Source organism: Acartia tonsa, chromosome 13 (assembly GCF_053477335.1).
Source record: "Acartia tonsa isolate MP-2025a chromosome 13, ASM5347733v1, whole genome shotgun sequence".
Classification (NCBI taxonomy): domain Eukaryota; kingdom Metazoa; phylum Arthropoda; class Copepoda; order Calanoida; family Acartiidae; genus Acartia; species Acartia tonsa.
In genome coordinates this window covers 14,785,343-14,807,184 of record NC_137272.1, presented here as the reverse complement: position 1 = coordinate 14,807,184, position 21,842 = coordinate 14,785,343, and the positions used below count along the sequence as shown (strand labels likewise).

Here is a 21,842-nt window from a genome sequence, read left to right as displayed (position 1 = left end):
ATTAATATTAGTGTGATTATGACCAGAAAATCTTTGGTCATGACTATAACTTTGCGTATTTGTCAATTCTACCACCGTCAAAAGTACGAATGCCAACTTTTGTCTTATTAAAAACTAAGAACAAGTTTATCTATAAGTAGAGCAGTAACTAACTTTGAGAATCTGGCAATTTTCCCACCGTCAAAAGTATTAAAAACTATCTTTTGTCCTTTTAAAAAACAAGAACTAGTTTGTCTATAAGTTGAGCAGTAATTTTAGTGTTTTTATGACCAGAAAATCTTGGGTATTTGCCAATTTTACCACCGTTAAAAGTCTCCAAATTATCTTTTGTCTTTAAGTAGAGCAGTAACTGTATTTGAAGTATGACCAGAAAATCTTTGGTCATAACTCTAACTTTGGCAATTTTACCACCGCTCAAAGTATTAAAAACTATCTTTTGTCTTATTAAAAAATTGTCCAATATTTATTTTATCATAAGAAATAAATCTTTTTGACGGATTTCTTAAAAAACTAGGATAATTATGTGTTTAATTACAACTTTGTCTTGAAAAATCAGCAAAAATCCTATTTAATTGACACAAGGATGTTTCTTTTGGTGTTTAACAAAATACCAATTACTTTTTTGCCGTTCACTGAAATCTCGGTCCTTTAAACCCCATAAGTTTAAATGAAGCAGGGAATTTAGAGATACGACAATGAACTATATATTGATGCACGTAACAATATTAACCCTTCTGTAGATTAAAGTAAAAGTTTAAACTTCTTGTTTAAATCAAATTTCTATAAAAAGAACCAAAAGTGTTTGGGCTAACGATTTTGGTTACCAATTTACACTAAAATACCCCCCTCCCCTGAAATGAACAGATAATTTATTGTTCTGAAAAAGATAGACCATGAATTTTTACGTTTATATCTTTTGAAATTCAGTTTTTTCTAGCAATGACATCAACACTTTACTTTTAACATCAGACAGTTATCTAGTCCAATATCTAAATTTCTTCTAAACAACTTACCTATAATAAAAAAAAAATTAAAATATTTTATAAATCAGAATAGTCATTTATCGCGTCATATTATAGACAGTTTCCACGGATAATAAGATGAAAAAAATATATATATTAAAAACCAGTTTTATATTTTAATTTCAATATTCGTGGACATTGTCTGTAATATGATCCTATACATGATTTTTTTAGTTTGCCTGAGAACTGGTTCTAATCCAACGGATATTAATCGGTTTGAAGTCATACTGGAAATAAAGTCTGGCAATCTATGTTTAATTAGTATACCACTAATTTATATTAATAGGCAAAGAAGCTTACTATAAAAAGAAACTTGGATGACTAAAAAATACATTTTAGTTTTAAATAAAACATAAAAAATAAGAATATATGATTTTTAAATCCTTTTAATTAAGCAGTTTTTTTATTTGTTTTTTAATTGCATGATATTAGCTGATTCTGATAAGGTTTCAACTGTAAAAAAAAATCTTAATAAAGAAACCATCTAATAGTTAATTATGACAAATGTCTTACTTTACATTGTGCTTCTAGATCTAATAATTCTATTGCAAAAAATATGAAAACCATGAAATCTTTAAAAATGAATCTTTATGTCTCTTGAAGAGACAGACAGATGGACAAAATATAGACAAGCTGCGCATGTTACTGAAAGTTTTCGTTTTCTGTTTTCTATAGCAGCCAAGAAAATCACATTTTCTTCAAATCGTCACTATCAAACAGACAAAGTGAATTATAGAGTAGCTGCGCTTCTAAATATAAAAATAGATAAGGTCTGTCTCTTGTACTGCTTTTTCATAAGAGACATTTCTTTGGCAATCCAAATACTTGATGTAGTATTAACAAGGATGACACATCCATAAAAGTATAGCTCAACAAATTGAATTGTGGGTTTTCTAGTAATAATAATAGAGTTACTATGTTTTCTAAATTGTACCTAGCTGTTACATGAACCATCCTGTCAAGTTTGAAATAAATAGGCCAATTCTTACATATTTTAATCCCCCCCCCCCCTTTATTTGATATTTATTTTGAAATAAGGGGGATAGTTAGGGAAAAGCTGAAATATCAATTTGATGAATAAGATGATTAAGTAAAGTATGATACAGTAAAAATAAAGATAATAGTATGTTAAGTAAGTATTATGTTTAAATGACAATACAGGGCTGGATCTGTAAATCATTTTAGTAGTGAGCCAGATCGGGGTGAGCCAACTTTCAACCAATGAGATCACAGCATTTTATGAAATGCCGCGCCATGATTAACTGAAATTCGGCTCACCCTGATCTTGCTCACCACTAAAATGATTTAAAGATCCAGCTCAGCTAAATTTAAAGGTTTGATAACAAATAATTGCATCTTTGAAGGAAAAACAAACAGAAGAGTAGCTGCGCTACTAATAATATATATGATTATATATTGTTCTAAAAATAAAATAATTATTTATGTAGGCAAGGCTTGCGCCCATAGCCGAAATGGGCTTTGCTTACAGGTGTTGAGGAATGTTAAATATCATGTATCTTTACAATGTGTTTGTCTGTATGTTTGTACCAAAGGATCTCGCTAATAAGGTTCTTATTTACAGGGTAGCTTCTTACAGGTCCTAGAAAAGTTTATAACTATTTTTGGGGAGAGTACAACAACCTACCCAAGATAAAAGGCCCACTCCCCAAAAATTTGCTGTTTTTTTCTTTTTAAATCTAAAATAAAAAATAGGCTATCAAATTCAACTCAAGTGCCCCTAGAGGCCTCTAGGGGTGTAGCCCCTTAATGATAGGACACTCAAATAATATATGGATGTATTATTTATGAGCTTCTCTTTAAGAATATTGTCATCCTTGTTAAAATGTTGAGAATTAATTACAGTTTTGAGTACATAAAATGAAAGTCGCCCATATGTTAAACTAAAAGAAACTTTAAATGATTTATGATGCCTTTACAATGATTACGACCAACCAAAATTTGTTTTATAAAAAGTTGTTAGAAAGATAAAGAAAGAAATAGCGTGATAAATAGAGAGGGTTTATAACTATTTTAGGAAAAGGTACCATCACCCTCCCAAGAGAAATCACTTAAAAAAAATAAATTACCCCCCCCCCCCAAAAAAAAAAAAAAAAAAAATATCTCCCTATAAATCATTTATTTACTTTTTATTTTTCAATAAAATAAATAAAAAAAAACGGTTATCGAATTCAACTACCCCCCCCCCCACACACCTCAGGAGGGTTAGTCAGAGGAATCCCCCCCCCCCTAACCTTTCTTACAAAATTTGGATCATGGAAAGAAAACGAAGTAGCGGGTTTCGTCATATATCCGGCTAATGCGGGGCTAATTTTCTAACCATACGGGGCATTCATTAACATTTACCTAACCTAAAATAACCTATCAAAAGTTACTGTGAAAATACGACAAAACCCAATACTTCGTTTTCCAAAAATTCTTTAAAGTAGGATATGTTGTCCTTTCCATTCCCTGAGTCTATTCATAATGTAATTGTATTACACATAATAATATCCAATTTCTTGGTTTATTGGAAGTTGGCAAAGATACAAAGACTGTCAATAATCTGGTTGTGTGTTATAATTTACGCATATCATATTGACATATTCGCAAAAATACGTACCCCTGCACAGTCAAACGTATTTCATAGAATAAGGAGGAATAGAAGTGAAAACCATAAAAGTTTCTGGGAAATTAGAAGGAATCTTTGCCATGCGCAGTAAAGACAAATGTAAATCACAATGACTAGTTGGACAAAATTAGAAAAATTTAATTTGAAGCAAAATCCAATATATAATGTTAAAATTTTTTTTGATCTTCATGATTTAACATTATGTATTGTAGTGTAACACGCTTGCCTTTAGAACAATTTCAAATAATTATCTGTAATCAGAAGGTAATTATTTACCCATTGACATAAATATCCAAAGATGGAAAGTCCCTTATGATATGGTGTTTTAATTTTGGTAAGTACGATTGACCACATTTGTAATTTTCAAGGGTCAGTTAAATGGGTACTGACCCTTCCTCCCATCTCCTCCTACCACAAGTTAATGCCCCCTACCACAAGTTAATGTATGGATGTAGTTGCTATCATGTACAAATTAGCTGTTTAAAAACATACATAAGAGCGCAACCTAGTTTTATAATATAAATACTGAGACCAATATTTTTGGTAAATTTTCTAACATAATTAAACTTTTTAAGGCTTAAAATGCACATCAAATTCATTTTCAATCCATTGTGAATAGGGAAGAGAAAGCTGAAAGCTTGGCTACAAGGCTTTTAGTAAATTATTGCAAAAGGAATTTATTTTAAATATTTTTTCTGAATGATTACTGAAATCATGTTATTTACTAAGAGCCTAATAGCCGTTTTGGTCTTTCAAATGTTCCAATTTTACTTCAGGCTAGCCAGGCAGAATCTTCTACCTGGATTCTATTCTATACTTTATCTTCTTTGACGTATTTTCATTATTATTTTCAGGTTGGATAAGCATAGCTTAGGTCCTGGCAGGGTTAGTGCTCCTTTCAAACTAAAATAGGACTCTTTTCCTATTAGAAAATTTATGATATATTGTATAAAAATAAGCGGAAGTGATAGTACACCTAAGAATTGAAAACTACTTGTTTGGAGGATGAAGGGAAGGGACACTGAACTCTAAATTATACTTACCCTCAAAGGTGTAAACACGTTCTGACGTTTGTTGACAATAAGTTAATCTTCATTAGGTTAGGTCAAGTAAAAGTTCGAAAAGTACCAAAATGAAAAGGTATCCTCAAATTCAGAGCTTTTCGCTAGGTTTAAATTAATTAAATTTTTAAAAAATAAAAATTGAACCAAATTTAAAAGAAAATACAGATATTTATAGAATAGTTTCATAACTACAAAATAACTTGAAAGAATAATTCTTTGTCAAAATATAACTTCCCTAATAATCACTCAAATCAATTGTATGGTGTGTCATCACAACCATAAAAAGACGAGAGCAGCTCATATCAAAATAGCCAGATATTTGTTCATCAACCCAGGGATCTAAAGGGATAATACAATGGACGATAAATAGATGTACATTCCCAATAATGATACAAAAAGTACCCCTTCTGCAATTCAAAGTTAGTGGTTGCAACGTTTGAACACTTAACTCAACCAATCAAAATTCACTAAAATCCCTTAAAACTTTAAAACTTTGTGGACTAGTGTTATAAACAGCCCAATGTCCCCTCCCTTCTGGAGATATTAGTATATCAAAAACAAATATCTTCGCCCTTACAGACAATTTTTCTTGGTACGGTTGCGGTACCCTCCAAAAAATAATTATTAACATTCCCTGGAACTTAAGATTCTTCACTGTAAATTAGAATCATTTCGGTCCTGCAATGGTTGGATTATCAAACTCTAAAAATCATATGATATTGATATCGCACATTCCCCTTTTTGTCCCCTACACACGAAAAAAGTTATTCTCCAATGTAGCAAAATCAGGAATCATAAGTTATAAGACAATGTACGATAAATTAATGTGAACACCCCAAAACAATAATCTATAAATCTCCCATTTGTATATTCAAACCATTTGGTGAAAAAGTTTGGGCACTAGCACCAACCAATCACAATAGTTTGTTACAACCAATCAATATTTGATCATAGTACCCAGAGTTATTAATGGGCTAGAAAAGGACACATATTTGTATAGACAGACAGACATCCTGTAACTTTCTGGAAAAGTACCCCATCCCAAAAACCAACTTGTCCTCATATTTGTTTAATTAAACAATAATTTATATCAGGGAGTGAGAGATAAATGGCAGGAAAATAAATTAATTCATAAACTCAAAGTTTGTTATAATATCTTCTAAAAGCTAATTGATATAAAACTAGGAAGTATATTGATTTATTATCGTTGTCCTATCCCCAAGCCGATAAATTGATGTACATCCCCAATGCAATGGTGAAACACAAAATTACTGCAGATTAAAATAAGTGGTTGAAACGTTTGAACACATAAATCAAACAATCAAAATTCAATAAAATGTCTATAAACTTTGGGGACTAGTATAGTGTAATAGACATCTCATTGTCCCCTCCCCATCTCTCTCTCTCTCTCACTGCCTATCCCTTTTCCCTGAAGATAAAAGCTCATAAAGCACTGGCGGTGTGTGTGTGTCATAGTTTAGTGCGTATGTGCGATCATAGTCTGTATGTCCGTACATAGTATGTATGTGCGCTCATAGAGTGTATGTGCGTGCGCAAAGCACACCTGACACCTTTTTGGAGCCTAATCAATTTCTGTATGTCCTAACATATCTCCTTGATTACAATTACCTAGAAGACTAAGAATGTATTGTTTATGTATATGTAAGTTTGTGGCTGCCTATAGTGCCCTAGCAAAATTGGGATAGATGGCACTGCTTTTGGCCTAAATACTCTATTAACGTCAGGAAATACCCCATACACCATCTCTTTTCTCGGATGTTTCTTTCCCCCTTTCCTTTATATTTCTCTATACTATGATGTAAAGTACAAAATTCAACACTGAATTACCCTTTCATCCATTCTTCCCATCCCTCTCTATCTTTCATAAGCACTCGTAAATAATAAAGATATTGGATATAAAGGGGTAGTTTCACGAAATGAATTAGTACTTAATTTAGTGAACCGCATATTTTTTGCTAGTTAATGGGTTAAACTATATTTATATGGCATATATTTAAAAGAATTTTAATTTTCTACCACGTAGTTTTGAAAATATCAAGACTGGAAAATCGTCTTTTTGTGATATATGCAATTTAAAAGACGATTTTAAAGTCTTGATATTTTAAAAACTACGTTGTAGAAAATCGTAATTCTTTCAAATATATGCTATATAAATGTAGTTTAACCAATTAACCAGGAAAAAATATGCGGTTCACTAAATCAAGTTCAAATGCCTTTCGTGAAACTACCCCTTTGTGTCATAAATCTGTTTTATCTCTCTTTTTAGTTCGGGGTTTATTTGTATAGTAAAAGAATTAAGAAAGGAAGGGGTAACGACTGTAATGAACTGTAATGATACTGGTCCCCAAAGTTTGTTTATTAGTAGACTTAAAAACTTTGAAGACTTTCATTAAATCTGCCACAGTGTATCCAAGCTTTGTCACCAATAATTTTAATCTAGAAAAGGGGTATTTGTGTTTATCATGATTGGGTATACATAAATTATACATATCTCTTGAGATCCAAGGAAATTTTCTATTATATATAAGTATGACAGGAATCTAAAGGTCGATAAAAAAATGTACATCACCAATTATGATACACAATATTATCCCTTCTTTAGCGCTCGATTAGTGGTTAAAACATTTGAACACCCAACTTAATAAGCCAACCAATCAAAATTCATTAAAGTCCCCAGATTTATTAAGCCAACCAATAAGATAACGTTATTTTAACATTTTGGGTAATAGTGTAATAAACAGCCAATTGTCCCCTCTCTCTATTCACTAACCCTCTATTCTAGTAAGTCATCAAGAAACATATGAACGAACAAAGCATATATGTATTTTTATGATTTTTAATGAAAACACTTTTTAACAAAACCGAACTAAGTAGCCAATACAAATTTCATTTTGGGACTTTCCTTCTAGGGGCTAGTGGAGCAAAAGGCCCCCCAAACACTAAAATTTTAAGTTCTGAGCCTATTTTCAGAGATATTGAGATGATTTTTTTTATGAAAACTTTTTTCACAAAACCGAACTAAGTAGCCATTACAAATTTCATTTTGAGACTTTCCCTTAAAGGGTCTAGTGGAGCAAAAGACCCCCAAACACTAAAATTTTAAATTCTGAGCCTATTTTCAGAGATATTGAGACGATTTTTTTTAATGAAAACACTTTTTAACAAAACCGAACTAAGTAGCCAATACAAATTTCATTTTGGGACTTTCCTTCTTGGGGCTAGTGGAGCAAAAGGCCCCCCAAACACTGAAATTTTAAGTTCTGAGCATATTTTTAGAGATATTGAGATGATTTTTTAAAATGAAAATATTTTTAACAAAACCGAACTAAGTAGCCATTACAAATTTCATTTTGGAACTTTCCTTCTAGGGGCTAGTTAAGCAAAAGACCCCCCAAACACTAAAATTTTAAGTTCTGAGCCTATATTTTGAGATATGAGATCCTTTTTTTAATGAAAACATTTTTAACAAAACCGAATTAAGGAACCATTGCAAATTTCATTTTGGGACTTTCCTTCTAGGGGCTAGTAGAGCAAAAGACCCCCAAACACTAAAATTTTAAGTTCTGAGCCTATATTTTGAGATATGAGATCCTTTTTTTAATGAAAACATTTTTAACAAAACCGAATTAAGGAACCATTGCAAATTTCATTTTGGGACTTTCCTTCTAGGGGCTAGTAGAGCAAAAGACCCCCAAACACTAAAATTTTAAGTTCTGAGCCTATTTTTAGAGATATTGAGATGATTTTTTTAAATGAAAATATTTTTAACAAAACCAAACTAAGTAGCCATTGCAAATTCCATTTTGGGACTTTCCTTCTAGGGACTAGTGGAGCAAAAGACCCCCAAACACTAGAATTTTAAGTTCTGAGCTTATTTTTAAAGATATTATGGCTGATTTTTGTAATGAAATTTTTTTTCAAATAACTGAAATAAATAATCAGAAGATAAAATTTTAGTGTTTGGGGGTCTTTTGCTCCACTAGCCCTTGGAAGGAAAGTTTCAAAATGAAATTTGTATTGGCTACTTAGATCGGTTTTGTTAAAAATGTTTTCATTAAAAAAATCATCTCAATATCTCTAAAAATAGGCTCAGAACTTAAAATTTTAGTGTTTTGGGGTCTTTTGCTCCACTAGTCCCTAGAAGGAAAGTCCCAAAATGAAATTTGTAATGGCTACTTAGTTCGGTTTTGTTAAAAATGCTTTTATTAAAAAAATCGTCTCAATATTTCTAAAAATAGGCTCAGAACTTAAAATTTCAGTGTTTGGGGGGTCTTTTGCTCAACTAGCCCATAGAAGGAAAGTCCCAAAATGAAATTTGTAATGGCTACTTAGTTCGGTTTTCTTAAATTTTTTTAATTAAAAAAATCGTCTCAATATCTCTAAAAATAGGCTCAGAACTTAAAATTTTAGTGTTTGGGGGGCCTTTTGCTCCACTAGCCCATAGAAGGAAAGTCCCAAAATGAAATTTGTATTGGCTACTTAGTTCGTTTTTGTGAAAAATGTTTTCATTAAAAAAATCGTCACAATATCTCTGAAAATAGGCTCAGAACTTAAAATTTTAGTGTTTGGGGGCCTTTTGCTCTACTAGCCCCTAGAAGGAAAGTCCCAAAATGAAATTTGTATTGGCTACTTAGTTCGGTTTTGTTAAAAAGTGTTTTCATTAAAAAAAATCGTCTCAATATCTCTGAAAATAGGCTCAGAACTTAAAATTTTAATGTTTGGGGGTCTTTTGCTCCACTAGCCCCTTTAAGGGAAAGTCCCAAATTTCATTTTTTAAAGTTTTACAGGTAGATCCAATCATATAAGAGCGCTTACAAAAAGAATTAGGTTGATAACTATAAAAACAAGCCCAAACGGCCAGGGCAAAATTTGGTACTGAATTTCATTTCCTATAACTATACAAACTTCCCCCCCCCCCCTTAACAACAAATTATTTTTTCCAACACCTTTTCAGAATAAAGCTCGACTTTAAGTCATTTGTATTAAAATTTTAGGTGGAATAATAAATTATAAATTCACTTTTTAAAATATGAAAATAGACCAGTGGAGTTTTTCCCTGAAAAGTTAAGCCCAAATGGTCCAGTAGTTACCAAGCTTTACCTAACTGGCATATAGATTATAGACATTCTTTTACATATAGATAGTTTTGTGAAAGCTTACTCAAGTCACCAAAGTTTTTAAGCCAACGAATTAGATAACGCATTTATAAAACTTTTGGTACCCTCAAGGAGGATAAGGACATTTGAATGTATATTTAACTTAAACACATTGGATAAATTTTAATGGTTAATTTAAACTTTCAGAGTCCTATCTATTTAACTAATTATTAAAATGTACAGAAGGGTTATTTTGTCTATCAGCATTGATTACGTACACCAATTTATCGTCCATTATTGTATAACTCACCTCTTTTCTAACTTGCATCGACGGACATGCCCTAGGTAAAGAGTACCTGCGCTACTAAATAGAAAGTTTCTACGCTGCGCATGAATGTGTGTCTTTGTTCTTGTTTAGTGACGCATAACAAAGCGTGTTCGTACCAGGGAGAGAGGAGACATTGAGCTGTTTTTTCCACTAGTCTACAAAGTTTTATAATAACGTTTTCTTTTTCTCTGGCTCAACAACTTTGGGGACTTTCACTAGACTTTGATTGGTTGGTGGTTCATTTAGTTGGTTGACCAAAGTTTCAACTAGGTACTAATTGTAATTTACAAAAGAGGTAATTTTGTGTATCAAAATTGTGGATGTACATAAATTTATCAGCCATTGTCTAATCCCTTTAGATCCCTGGTTCGTACGCATAAAGATTGAGAGGGATATAGCACCTGGGAAAGAAATATTTGCATTTATATTTTCGATCATAAGCGACCATTTTTGTGCATTTTTTCTTAAAAATGGGAAGAGGATCATTTTTTTCCAGAGCAATTTATCTTCAGAGGTTGGTGGTAATCTCCAACAAATACCTAGTTATTAAATATAAAAAAAATAGTTAATAAAATTCCCAGGACCTATGAGAAGCTACATTGTAAAGGGGAACCTTCTGTAAAAAACATACGTACAAACACAGAGACATCCTATAACTTTTACATAAGAAAGGAAACATGCTTTTTTAAAAAAAAAAAAAATATTCAAACGAACAATAAAGTAAATAGACCTTACTTTGTCTAATTAAGAAATTCTTTGTATCAAAGCTTACAAAAGTATTTCAACTTTAAAATAATTTTTTTTTCCCCCAACTGAAAGCTGTGTAAAAAAACATTCTTAATAATATTAGGTGAAGATATTTTTTTGGATAACCACGTAGGGTTACATCTTTCAGCAGGGGCTAGAATGAAGTTTTTCAACAGGTAAATGAAGGGGGGTTGCGGTCCATTCATCGCTTAGAGGGATTCTTCCAAAAAAAATGTGACAAAACAGGTTACATTAAAAAGATAGAAGACGCGTGCAGTAATGCAGTAAGGGTAGTCAGGGATCTAAAGGGTTATGACAAAGGCCGATAAATTGATGAACTTACCCAATGATAATTAATCAAAATATCCCCTTCAGTATTATACATTTATTGGTTAAAACGTTTGGAAACTAAACTTAGTAAACCAACAAACCAAAATTAAATAAAAGTCCATTAAGTTTTTAGGCCAAGGGACTAGTGTAATAAACAGCCTAATGTCCCCTCCTTCTCTGAAGGAAAGTGACATGCTTTTAATACAAGTGCGATTACATCAAGAAATGGCGAAGCATTTTGAAACGATAATAAGAGATAGAAAAATTAAAGAGAGAGAGAAAGAAAGAGAGATAGATAGATAGATAGAGAGAGAAAGAAAGAGATAGATAGCTAGAGAAAGGGGGGGAAGAGAGGGAGAGAGAGAGAAAGAAATAGAGAGAGAGAGAAAGAGAGAGAGAGAAAGAAAAAGAAAGAGATAGATAGCTAGAGAGAGTAAGAAAGAGTGAGAAAGAGAGAGCAAGAGTGAGCAAGAGTGAGCAAGAGAGAGAGAGATAAAGAGAGATAAAGAGAAAGAGAGAGAAAGAGAGAGATAAAGATAGAGAGATATAGAGAGAGATATATAGAGAGAGAGAAAGAAAGGAAAAGAAAGAGATAGATAGGTAGAGAGAGTGAGAGATAGACAGAGAGAGAATGAGAGGAAGAGAGAGACAGAGAGAGAAAAGAGAAAGAGAGATATATAGCTAGAGAAAGTGAGAAAGTGAGAAAGTGAGAGAGAGAAAAATACAAAAATATGATGAGGAGCTGCGCTCCTTTTCAACAAAAAAAGACATCGCTTTGTCTCTTTACCATTCAGTTTGGTTGCATACTCATGGAGAGACGTATTCTGACAATTCAAATAATTTTAATTTTTAAAATCATCCAAAATTTGTCTCTAACCCTGCAAAAACCCTATCCCTCCTTTGTTCTACTTCCCCTTTCTTTAACCTAACTTACTTTAAATTAAGCATCTCCAAAATATCATTTAACTCATTTTGTAAAAGATCATACATTTTTTTTTATTTTTAAGACTAAATACACTTTACATTTCTTCTTTCCCCCATAAATTTACCGTCTACATTAAGCAGACTTTTACCTCAAACGACTTTTTTGGGGAGAAATAATTTATTGTTCATTAACCCATGCCTGATTCTCCTGTGAAAGATGCATTAGTCAAAAAGAAACATTGTTTTTGAGTTATGGGGCTTTTATACAAAATATAAACATACAAGGATAATAATATACATAAGTAGCGCAGCAAAAACAAGATAAATTAAACAGGTATCAATTAGAGGCACTTACACATTAAGTACAGAGAGAGGGGACACTGGGCTGTTTATTATTCTAGTCCCCAAAGTTTTATAATAACGTTTTCTTATTCGTCGCCTTAACAACTTTGGAAGCTTTTGTTGAATTTTGATTGGTTGGTTCAAAAAGTGGAGTGCTTAAACATTTTAACCACTAATTTTATCTATAGAAGTGTTAATTTTATGTATCATAACCAAATTCTTCCCTTATTTGTGGAATTAATTAAAATATAAGAGAGGGGTGGTTTTTAGTTTGTTTGTTAATCACTTTAGGTTAGGTCAGGTTAGGTTGTGTTGGGTAATTGGTTTCCCAGCAGGGTTAGGGTCCCTTGCAGAGGTTAAGCAGGCATAGGGAAAAAAACTACCCATTTATTTCAATTCATTATCAAAATAAGGAGTGGGGTTTATAAATGGTTAACAGGGGCGTTATGTGGAAGCACCTAATTAATTTAGGCATTTTTAAAACAGCTAAACATACCTAATTTGATATAATGTTTCTTTAAGATCAATATTTAAAGTACATTTACTCTATATTTGCTTCCTAATGTTCGTTTGTCTCTCTAGCAGATTTGTGAACCTTTGCAATTGTGAATAACGTCATCCTTGTTTATTTGTATAGCTTAAGTATTCAAATAATAACTGAATATCTTTGCTAGTTGGAAAAAAACAATTCGTGACAAATTACAACAAAAATGCCGTGAATGCGCGGTTTGTGAAAAAGAACAAGGATGACAACTTCCAAAATAGCGGAGAGATACTGTAAATTATTATCCTAACTTATATAAACACGAACTCTCATTTGTTGGCTTAAAAACTTTGGGTGCTTACATTATAGCTTGATTGATCAGTACAAAACTTCAAAATCTTAGTTTTATGCTACAGTAAAGTAATTTTGAAAACTATAAAAGGGAGTGAGTAAAATTGGGGGTAGGGTTATCCAATGTGTTTCCATAAATATATAGGGTAAGGCACCCTAAAAATTTGTTTTCCACCCTACCACCCCACCCTACGTATGTCACTGTCTTTACAAATTATAATTGCTGCTACTATCTTTGGTAGAAATATACTAAATTATAACAGTCCTGTAAATAACTTTTATATTTTGAAGCAAATATCTAAAATATTTAGTTAAAATGTATGTCGATTTAAAATTTAAATGGCCACTACAGCAAAAACTTACTAAAAATGACCCCTTCAAAATTTGAAACCCTTTTTCAAGCATGGAAGGGATCTTTATACTACAAAATAACTTGTTGCCTTACTTCAAAATTGTCTTTTACATCATGTGTTTTATTGGTTGGCGGATTTATAAAAATTCAAAATGTAATTTTACAAATGTTTTTGATAAATACTTAATATCCAGTGATTTATTTACAATTACAATACATTCCAAAAATGGACAAATTTTACATTTAATTTAAAGACAAACTATACCTCCCTATTACTCAAATAACTCTCTTTCTGCCCTTTGATCCTTTACACACATCAGGGGACAAGATTATTTTTTATTCTTTTTTTAAAAAGTAACAGGATGTTCTTGTCTGTATGCATGTACCAAAGGATCTCGCTTACCGCTGAACCGATATAGTTCTCCTTTACAAAGTATAGCTTCTCATAAGCCCTTTGATGGTTTAAAACTATTTTGAGAGAGTGTACCACCACAATTCTAAGAGAAATCGGCCATAGAAAATAATCTCTAAACTAAACATTCTACAGTGCAAAGCTTTTCTAAATATTGCATAGCAATGTGACTAGTCTTATGTTTGTTCAATAACAGCACAAAAGTTAGCAAGGCACCATCTCTAAATAATGAAATTAACCGCACAGTGTTAAGGAATTCGGTGTGCAATCAAATCACCCAAAACGCATATCATTACAACCATTCCATTTTGCATAATTCGTGTCTATAGATCGCCTCTCATATATTGTTTACTAACGGCTACGCCCCTAAAGGCCTCTAGGGTCACTTATATTTTATTTTTAAAGTAAAATTATAGGGTAGAGTATTTTTCTTCTAGGGGCTCTTTCTATTTTAAAGATAACCATATCGGTTCAGTGGTTAGCAAGATCCTTTGTTACACACAGACAGACAAAATAGTGTGAATATGGATAATATGGATAATATGTGAAGGTGAATGCACACCTAGAAATCAGGAAGGAAGAGGACTAAGGGCTGTTTATTACACTAGTCCCCAAAATTTTTAATAACGTTTTCTTATTCGTAAGCTTAATAACTTTGGGACTTTCAATGAATTATATTTGTAATCTTCAGTAGATATACATTTGTGTATCATCATTGTGGATGTATACCAATTTATCGGCCATTGTCTTATCCCTTTGGATCCCTGGCTAGAAATTCTATGTGTCAACATAAATAATAATGTTATGAAATCTTAAATAGTTACCATACAATTACGCAAACAAATACTTTAGTAGCTGGATGTATGTCAAATAAATCAATAAATATGCATAACCAGACAACTACTTGGATGCCCCAATTAGAGACCTTTTCCGTCTGCTAGTATATTGCTTTCTTCTCTTTGTAGCGACTTGGCTGTGTTAATATTCCCGACCCTATTGGTTGATTTTCAAGGACCCAATTGAATTCTGCACAGGGTCCTCGTGTTATTTAACCACTTTCACCTCCACAGTTTTATTCTAATGTATGTATGTTCATCAAAATCTCACAAACAGCTAGTTTTTTTTTGGTCCAGGGGGGGGGGAGGTATCTTCAGCCTCCGATTAAAAATAATGAACACTCCAAAAAAAAAATTTTCTTTAATACTTCTTTTTAATCTCAAATTGAAAATGGGAAGAGGTCGAATTTTCCCCCTCCCACCTTTAGTACCTCTAGAGTCTTCTTTTGGGCGTAGCCGCTAGTTGTAGCTAAAAAATACTGACTTGAAGTTTAGTTTGCACACTCAATTTTACACGTCTAGCTTTGCTTAAAGGTGTCACATAAATAAAATAACAAGCGATATAAGCGCAGCTACTCTAAAACTTATTTTTGACTGGCCGGCAAAATATGCAATACAGCAGAGAGAGAGGGTTTAATAGGCTGTCTGTATCACTAGTCCCAAAAGTTTAATAATACCTGACGTTTTCTTAACAACTTTGAGGACTCTTACGCAATTTTGATTGGTTGATTCATTAAATTGAGTGTCCAAACGTTTAAACACCTAATTGAAATCTACAGAATGGGTAGTTTTGTATATCATTTTGGAGGGAGGAAACCTCCATCCTCCCTAGAGAAATCTCCCTAAAATATATTTTTTACTTTATATATATATATATATTCATTGAAAAATCTAAATATTAAATTTTAAACGGTTTTGAATGTGCTGATACTTGTTGGCTAATCCTATGAATTCCATAAACACCTTTCACCTTGTGTCAACTGTAGGGAGGGGTTTATACAAGAAAAAACACTGGTTGATACCTTGAGTTGATGCGTGAGTTGGATGTTAAGGGATAAGACAATGGAAGATGAATTGATGTACATCACCAATGACAATAAACAAAATTACAACTTATGTAGATTAAAGAAATGGTTGAAAAGTTTAGACACTGCTAGATGGAACTAAAAAATAAGATAACTTAATTTTAAAGCATGTTCTTCCATTAGTAGTAGTCAAGCTTTTCAAACAATAATCTTACCTTAGAGAAGAGTTAATTTTGTTTATCATGATGTAAATTGATTTATTTCCATAGACTTATCGCTTAAGATCCTTGTGATATTCCAACAATTACAATAAAAAATTGTTTTTTAGAAAAATAATCCCTTAGGAATTTCATGGAATCAGAGAGAGGAGAACAATGGACTGTTTATTTTATATTAGTCCCCAAAGTTTTATAATAACGTTTTATTATTTGTTGACTTAAGAACTTTATCGGGGATGTACTTCAATTTATTGATAATATTCTTATTATTAAATTTCATGAAATACTAAACGGACATACAATCATGTCAAAAAAATTCGCAGCATTATAAATTTTCTTTCTTGTCAACAATACATTTTGTCTCGATACATGTTATTTCTATAGGTAAAAAGGTTTGATTGGAAGATATTATACAAGTGTAATTTACAGCCCATTGTCCCCTCCCTCCCTGAGTTAACGGCAGTTAGTTTTTCTTTACTAATTATCAGAAAGGGAGAGGACAATGAGATTTAAATTAATCTTCTAGCTAACTAAAATTACCAGCTATCGAAGACTTAATCAAAGCAAGGATCTGAAGGGATGAGAGAATAGTCGAAAAATAGATTTACATCCCCATTGATGATACACAAAATTACGCCTTCTGTAGATTACAATTAGTGGTTGACACGTTTGAATACTCAACTTATCAAAATTCACCCAAGATCCCAAAGTTTTTAACCCAACGAATAAGAAAACTAGAGTAATTAACAGCCCACTGTCCACTTTCCCTCTGTAATTCATGACTCAATAATTGGAGAAAGATTGATTTATCATCCATTGTCTTATTCCTAACGCCATGGATAATTAACAAGTCTAGAAATTTAATTTTTTCATTTCATTTTTTTGCAATTATTTATTGCAGGGATTGGATAATAGAAGATAAATAAAACATGGAGGGAGGGAATGTTGGTCTTTTTAATACACTAATCCCCAAAGTCTTATAAGAATGTTTTATTATTCGTTGGCTCAACAACTTGGGGGACTTTTATTGAATTTCGATTGATTGGTTCATTAAGTGGAGTGTCTAAATGTTTCAACTGCTAATTGTAATCCACAGATAAAGTTATTTTGTAGATCATCATTGGGGATGTACATAAATTTATCAGCCTTTGTCTTATGCCTTTAGATCCAAGATCAAGTATACAACTTATTTGGTCCGTTGGTCTGTCGGTCATGCCATAAAAAAAAACCTTGTTATATTTCTGTTTTATTAAGCCTCGTTTTATGGATGTTGTCATCCCTGTTTTTATAGCTGTTTCATTAAGAAAACTCTACTAGAAAAAGCAAATTATTTTTTTTAACAAGGAAGGCAATATCCATGAAAAGCCCAGAACAAAAATTTATAATACAAATACATAAGAATGTGATAGTTTGACAAACGGACAAATTCAGTTGTTAAATGGGAGAATCGTCAAAATAAATACAATCATCTATCTTATATTGAAGCCAATAACACTATATTACTTCCTTAGAACAAACGGACGGACAAGTGGACGAATAGAGCTAGTTATAGGGTAGCTACGCTTCTAAAACTACCAACAAATATTTCACATAATTTAATAAATGATTTATTATATTGTAATCTAAAATGTATTATAAATAAATAAATAAAGAATTTTAGAAGAAGCGAAGCTTTTTATAATTACTAATTAGGGTCGGTAAGTCCGTTTACTAAAACGTCAAAAAACATGTATATATCAATTATAAACACTATAAGGTTGTTACAAAATGTAATTGTAAATTGTTGTAATTTTTAAAAATTTCTATATCATATTGATATACAACCCCAATAATGATAAACAAATTTCAATATTTCGTAGTTTAAATCTAATAATAAAATAGTTTGAAAGAATCATTAAAAATATAAAAATAGTCGTCAAAAAGTTATCATTCAGGAATTTATAAATATACTTTTAAAAAATTAGGGGGATTTTTTGGGGTGAGGGGGGGTGTCCCACCCCCCAGGAAAATAGCTTAAACCCTACCACAGGACCAGTAGGTATATTCCCTGAAGAGTAGAATCCGATCGGTTAAGTGATTACCGAGATTTTAAGGGACGGACAGACAGTCATAAAGCTACTTTGTATTATTTATTTGCTGCGCTTTAAAAATACTGATAATTTTTAAGCACTTTATAGAAGGTCCTAAAACTAGAATTGTTTGTAACGAATAATTTGCAATAAATAGTTAAAATACATTAATGCAAATTAAAAATTTAAAAAAGCAAGAAAACATAATTTTTTAATTTACTAGCGGCTGCGCTCCTAGCATCTAGGAGCTCTGTATTCGAAATAATAAGAAAGTAGGAAAAAGCATAAAACTTAGATGTAAAAATTAAATAGCCTAAATTCATCTTGGGACCTATAAGAAGCTTCCATAAAATTGGGAACTCAATCGGTTCGTTCGTTATCGAAATCTTAAGCTACAGACAAAACAAGGATGACAACATCAATAAACGCGAAGCACTGAAACGGTAAGACAAACGAACATAAACACTTGTATAGTGTCAGAAAGTACGGATGGACCGACCCTAATTATAGAAAAGCTTCGATTTTAAAAAAACTTTATATTATTGGATGTCCTTTTGGTGTTTTTAACGTTGTGGTACACAAGAATTTGCTAAAAAATAATAATTTTTTTGCTAAAATGAATTGCCGACTGCATAAATGCGTGAAATTTGCCATATGGAATAATTTTCATATCATACACTAATCAGGGATATATAGGGATAAGACAATGACTGATTAATTTATGAACATCTCCAATGATGATGCACTAAATTTCCCCTTCTGTAGATTACAATTAGTGATTGAAACGTTTGAACACTCAACTTAATTAACCAACCAATCAAAATTCACTATCCCCAAAAATGTTATGCCAACGAATAAGAAAAGGTTATTATAAAATTATGGGGACTAGTGTAATAAACAACCCATTGTTCCCTCTCTCTGTGCACAAGATAGACGAATTTTACGCGAGTTTTCTTTATCCGCGCGCCCAGGATCTTATCATTCATCCGTTTGGCCGTTATCAGTTTATGACGATTTTTTTCAACTTAATTTTTTTTATTGTTAATGTCTTTATTTTTGAATTTAACACAAACAAATTTGAAAGAACAGGCGAGATAGGGAAAAGTGTTCACAAAAATGATTAGCTGGAGATAAGTAGCGCAGATGCTAGGTATATAACCCTATAAAATTACCCCTTCTGTAAATCAAACTAGTGGTTGAAACGTTTGAACACTCATCTGAATTAACCAACCAATCAACCATCAGGCCAATACAAAAACACACGCACGATCCTATAAAACATAAACACGCTAGCAGTAGAGAATCAATCCTATGTTATTTACACATGAATGGTCGATCATTTAGTTTTCAGAAAAAAAGAAGAAAAAAATTAGGGGGAGGGGATTTTCCAAGCCTCATTGTAAAGGAGAACCATAACAGTTGAGAGGCTAGTAAGGCAACAGACACTCACAGGCCTTCTGTTACTTTATTTATTACTAGGGGCGATTTATCTTAGGAAGGTGGTGGTACCCTTCCACAAAATAGTTATAATTCTTCCCAGGATCTATGAGAAGCTACAAAGGAGAACCATATCAATTGAGCGGTTAGCAAGATCCTTCGCTACAAACAAAAAAAACCTTACTAGTTTATTTGATAGGATACTAAAATCATTTTTAATATGATTGTAGTACTAAATATGTATTTATAGAGAGAGAGGGGGGGGGTCAATGGGCTGTTAGTCCCCAAAGTTTTATAACGTTTAATTTGTTGGCTTAACAACATTGGGGTCTTAAGTGAATTTTGATTCATTAAGATGAGTGTTTAATCGTTTCAACCACTAATTTTGATCTACATAAGGATTAATTATGTGTATTATCATTGGGTATATACATCAATTTATCAGCCATTGTCTTATCCATTTAGATCCCTGAAATATTTATCAGAATTCTGATCCCTTCCTCCCTATTGCAAAAAAGTGTAATTAACGCCGTAAACACGCTATCGTAAACATATCTTAACATTTTTATCATTTTATTAACATTTAGATATAAGATGTGTTTGTGTCTGTCTGTCTGTCTGTCTGTTGTAAGCATATCCTAACACCATCAAATGATAGTGGCTTCGCCCCTATTATTTTAAAATAGAAGGAGAGGAGGGGTGTTATAAAATAGTCAATAAACGTCCGTAGACTTCAATCAAAAAAAAATATAGTCTTAAACCACTTTGTAGGCATAGACGTCATAGGGAGAGGGTGAGGGTAATAGGGTGTTATTACCCCCCACCCCCCCCCCCCCCCCTCCAAACTTTGAAATCCTCATTACACCCCCCTCAAATTAAAAAAAAAACATTTGATTACCCCCTTGAACTTTTGAAATCCCTAATTATATAATACCCCCCTCTAAAAAAAAGCTTGGACGTCTTTGCCTTGTGCTATACTAATTTTAAAAGGGATTGAGTGGTTTGTGAGATCTTATAGGAAACAAAACAAACCTATACAACTTTATATAAAAGGATATAAGAACGTGCACAGGTTTTTGGAAGGGATCTAAAGTGATAAATAGACGATAAAAATCAATCTACATCCCCAATTTAATACACAAAATTACCCCTTTTGTAGATTACAATTAGTGGTTGAATGAAACGTCAAGACACTCAACTTACTAAAGCAACCAATCAAAGCTCATTAAAAGTCCCAGAAGTTGTTAAGCCAACAAGATAAGAAAACTAGGTAAATATTAAAACTTTGGTAATCTATAATACAAAGTAGTACAAAGTAAGTAGTACAAAGTAATGTCTGTCTGTTTGTTTGTCTGTTTATTCGTAGCGAAGGATCTCGCTAACCGCTAGACCGATCGGGTTCTCTTTTACAGAGTAGCTTCTCATAGGTCAAGGGAAGATTTATAAATAAACAGCCAAATAAATTTCTCATCTCATCCTGATTTGGATGTTTATGAGGGCGTTGGTTTATTAGCTAAAACGAGGCATGTTTTATGCTATTTTTCAATTTACTTTAGAAGTCTCTAAAGAGAATTCATAAAAAAAAAATTTGAGTATTTTATACATACAATTTTTTTAAATACTGAATATATAAACTTATAATTTGTTTCTAAAGTATCAAAAAATCTACAAAAAAAATCAAAACTTACGTTTCTTTTTCTTGCTTCTTTTAATTCTAACAGGGCACAAAAATGCCATTTTTTCACAGTTTTTTTCTTTAATTCACTTAATGAATCACTTTTTTTCGGGGTATTTACATTAGTATATGTTAGTTATATGTTGATACAACTATAATGGGTACACCACTGTAGGCCGTATGATTGGGCACTGAATGGGCAGGTATATATGAATAAGGACTAAGCAGAGCGTTACAAGTCTACCTTTACTTCTTTCTGGTTTTCTTACCACTAGCACAACCAAATATTCACCCAGTAAGAGTATTCTTGCAAAACAGCTGATTTCTGTTTGTGTAAAAAGTAGCAAAAAGATTACAGTATCATGGAAAATAACGAAGTAGAGGGTTTCGTCGTATTTTAACGGAAGCTTTTAATAGGTTATTTTAGGTTAGGTATACGTTTATGATTGCCAAGCAGGGTTAGAGCCACCCACAGGGTCT

General features: G+C 32.2%; 1 protein-coding gene across 1 annotated transcript in view; it reads right to left on the bottom strand.

Moving 5' to 3' along the window:
* Dlish (Dachs ligand with SH3s) overlaps positions 1 to 21,635 on the bottom strand; it is a 50,587-nt gene extending 28,952 nt beyond the window's left edge. The window contains exon 1 of the mRNA XM_080146579.1: positions 21,376 to 21,635. Within this exon, the coding sequence (XP_080002705.1) occupies positions 21,376 to 21,424 (49 nt within the window). The 5' untranslated portion in view covers positions 21,425 to 21,635. The remainder of the gene's footprint in view (positions 1 to 21,375) is intronic.
* Between the last annotated feature and the right edge of the window lie 207 nt (positions 21,636 to 21,842).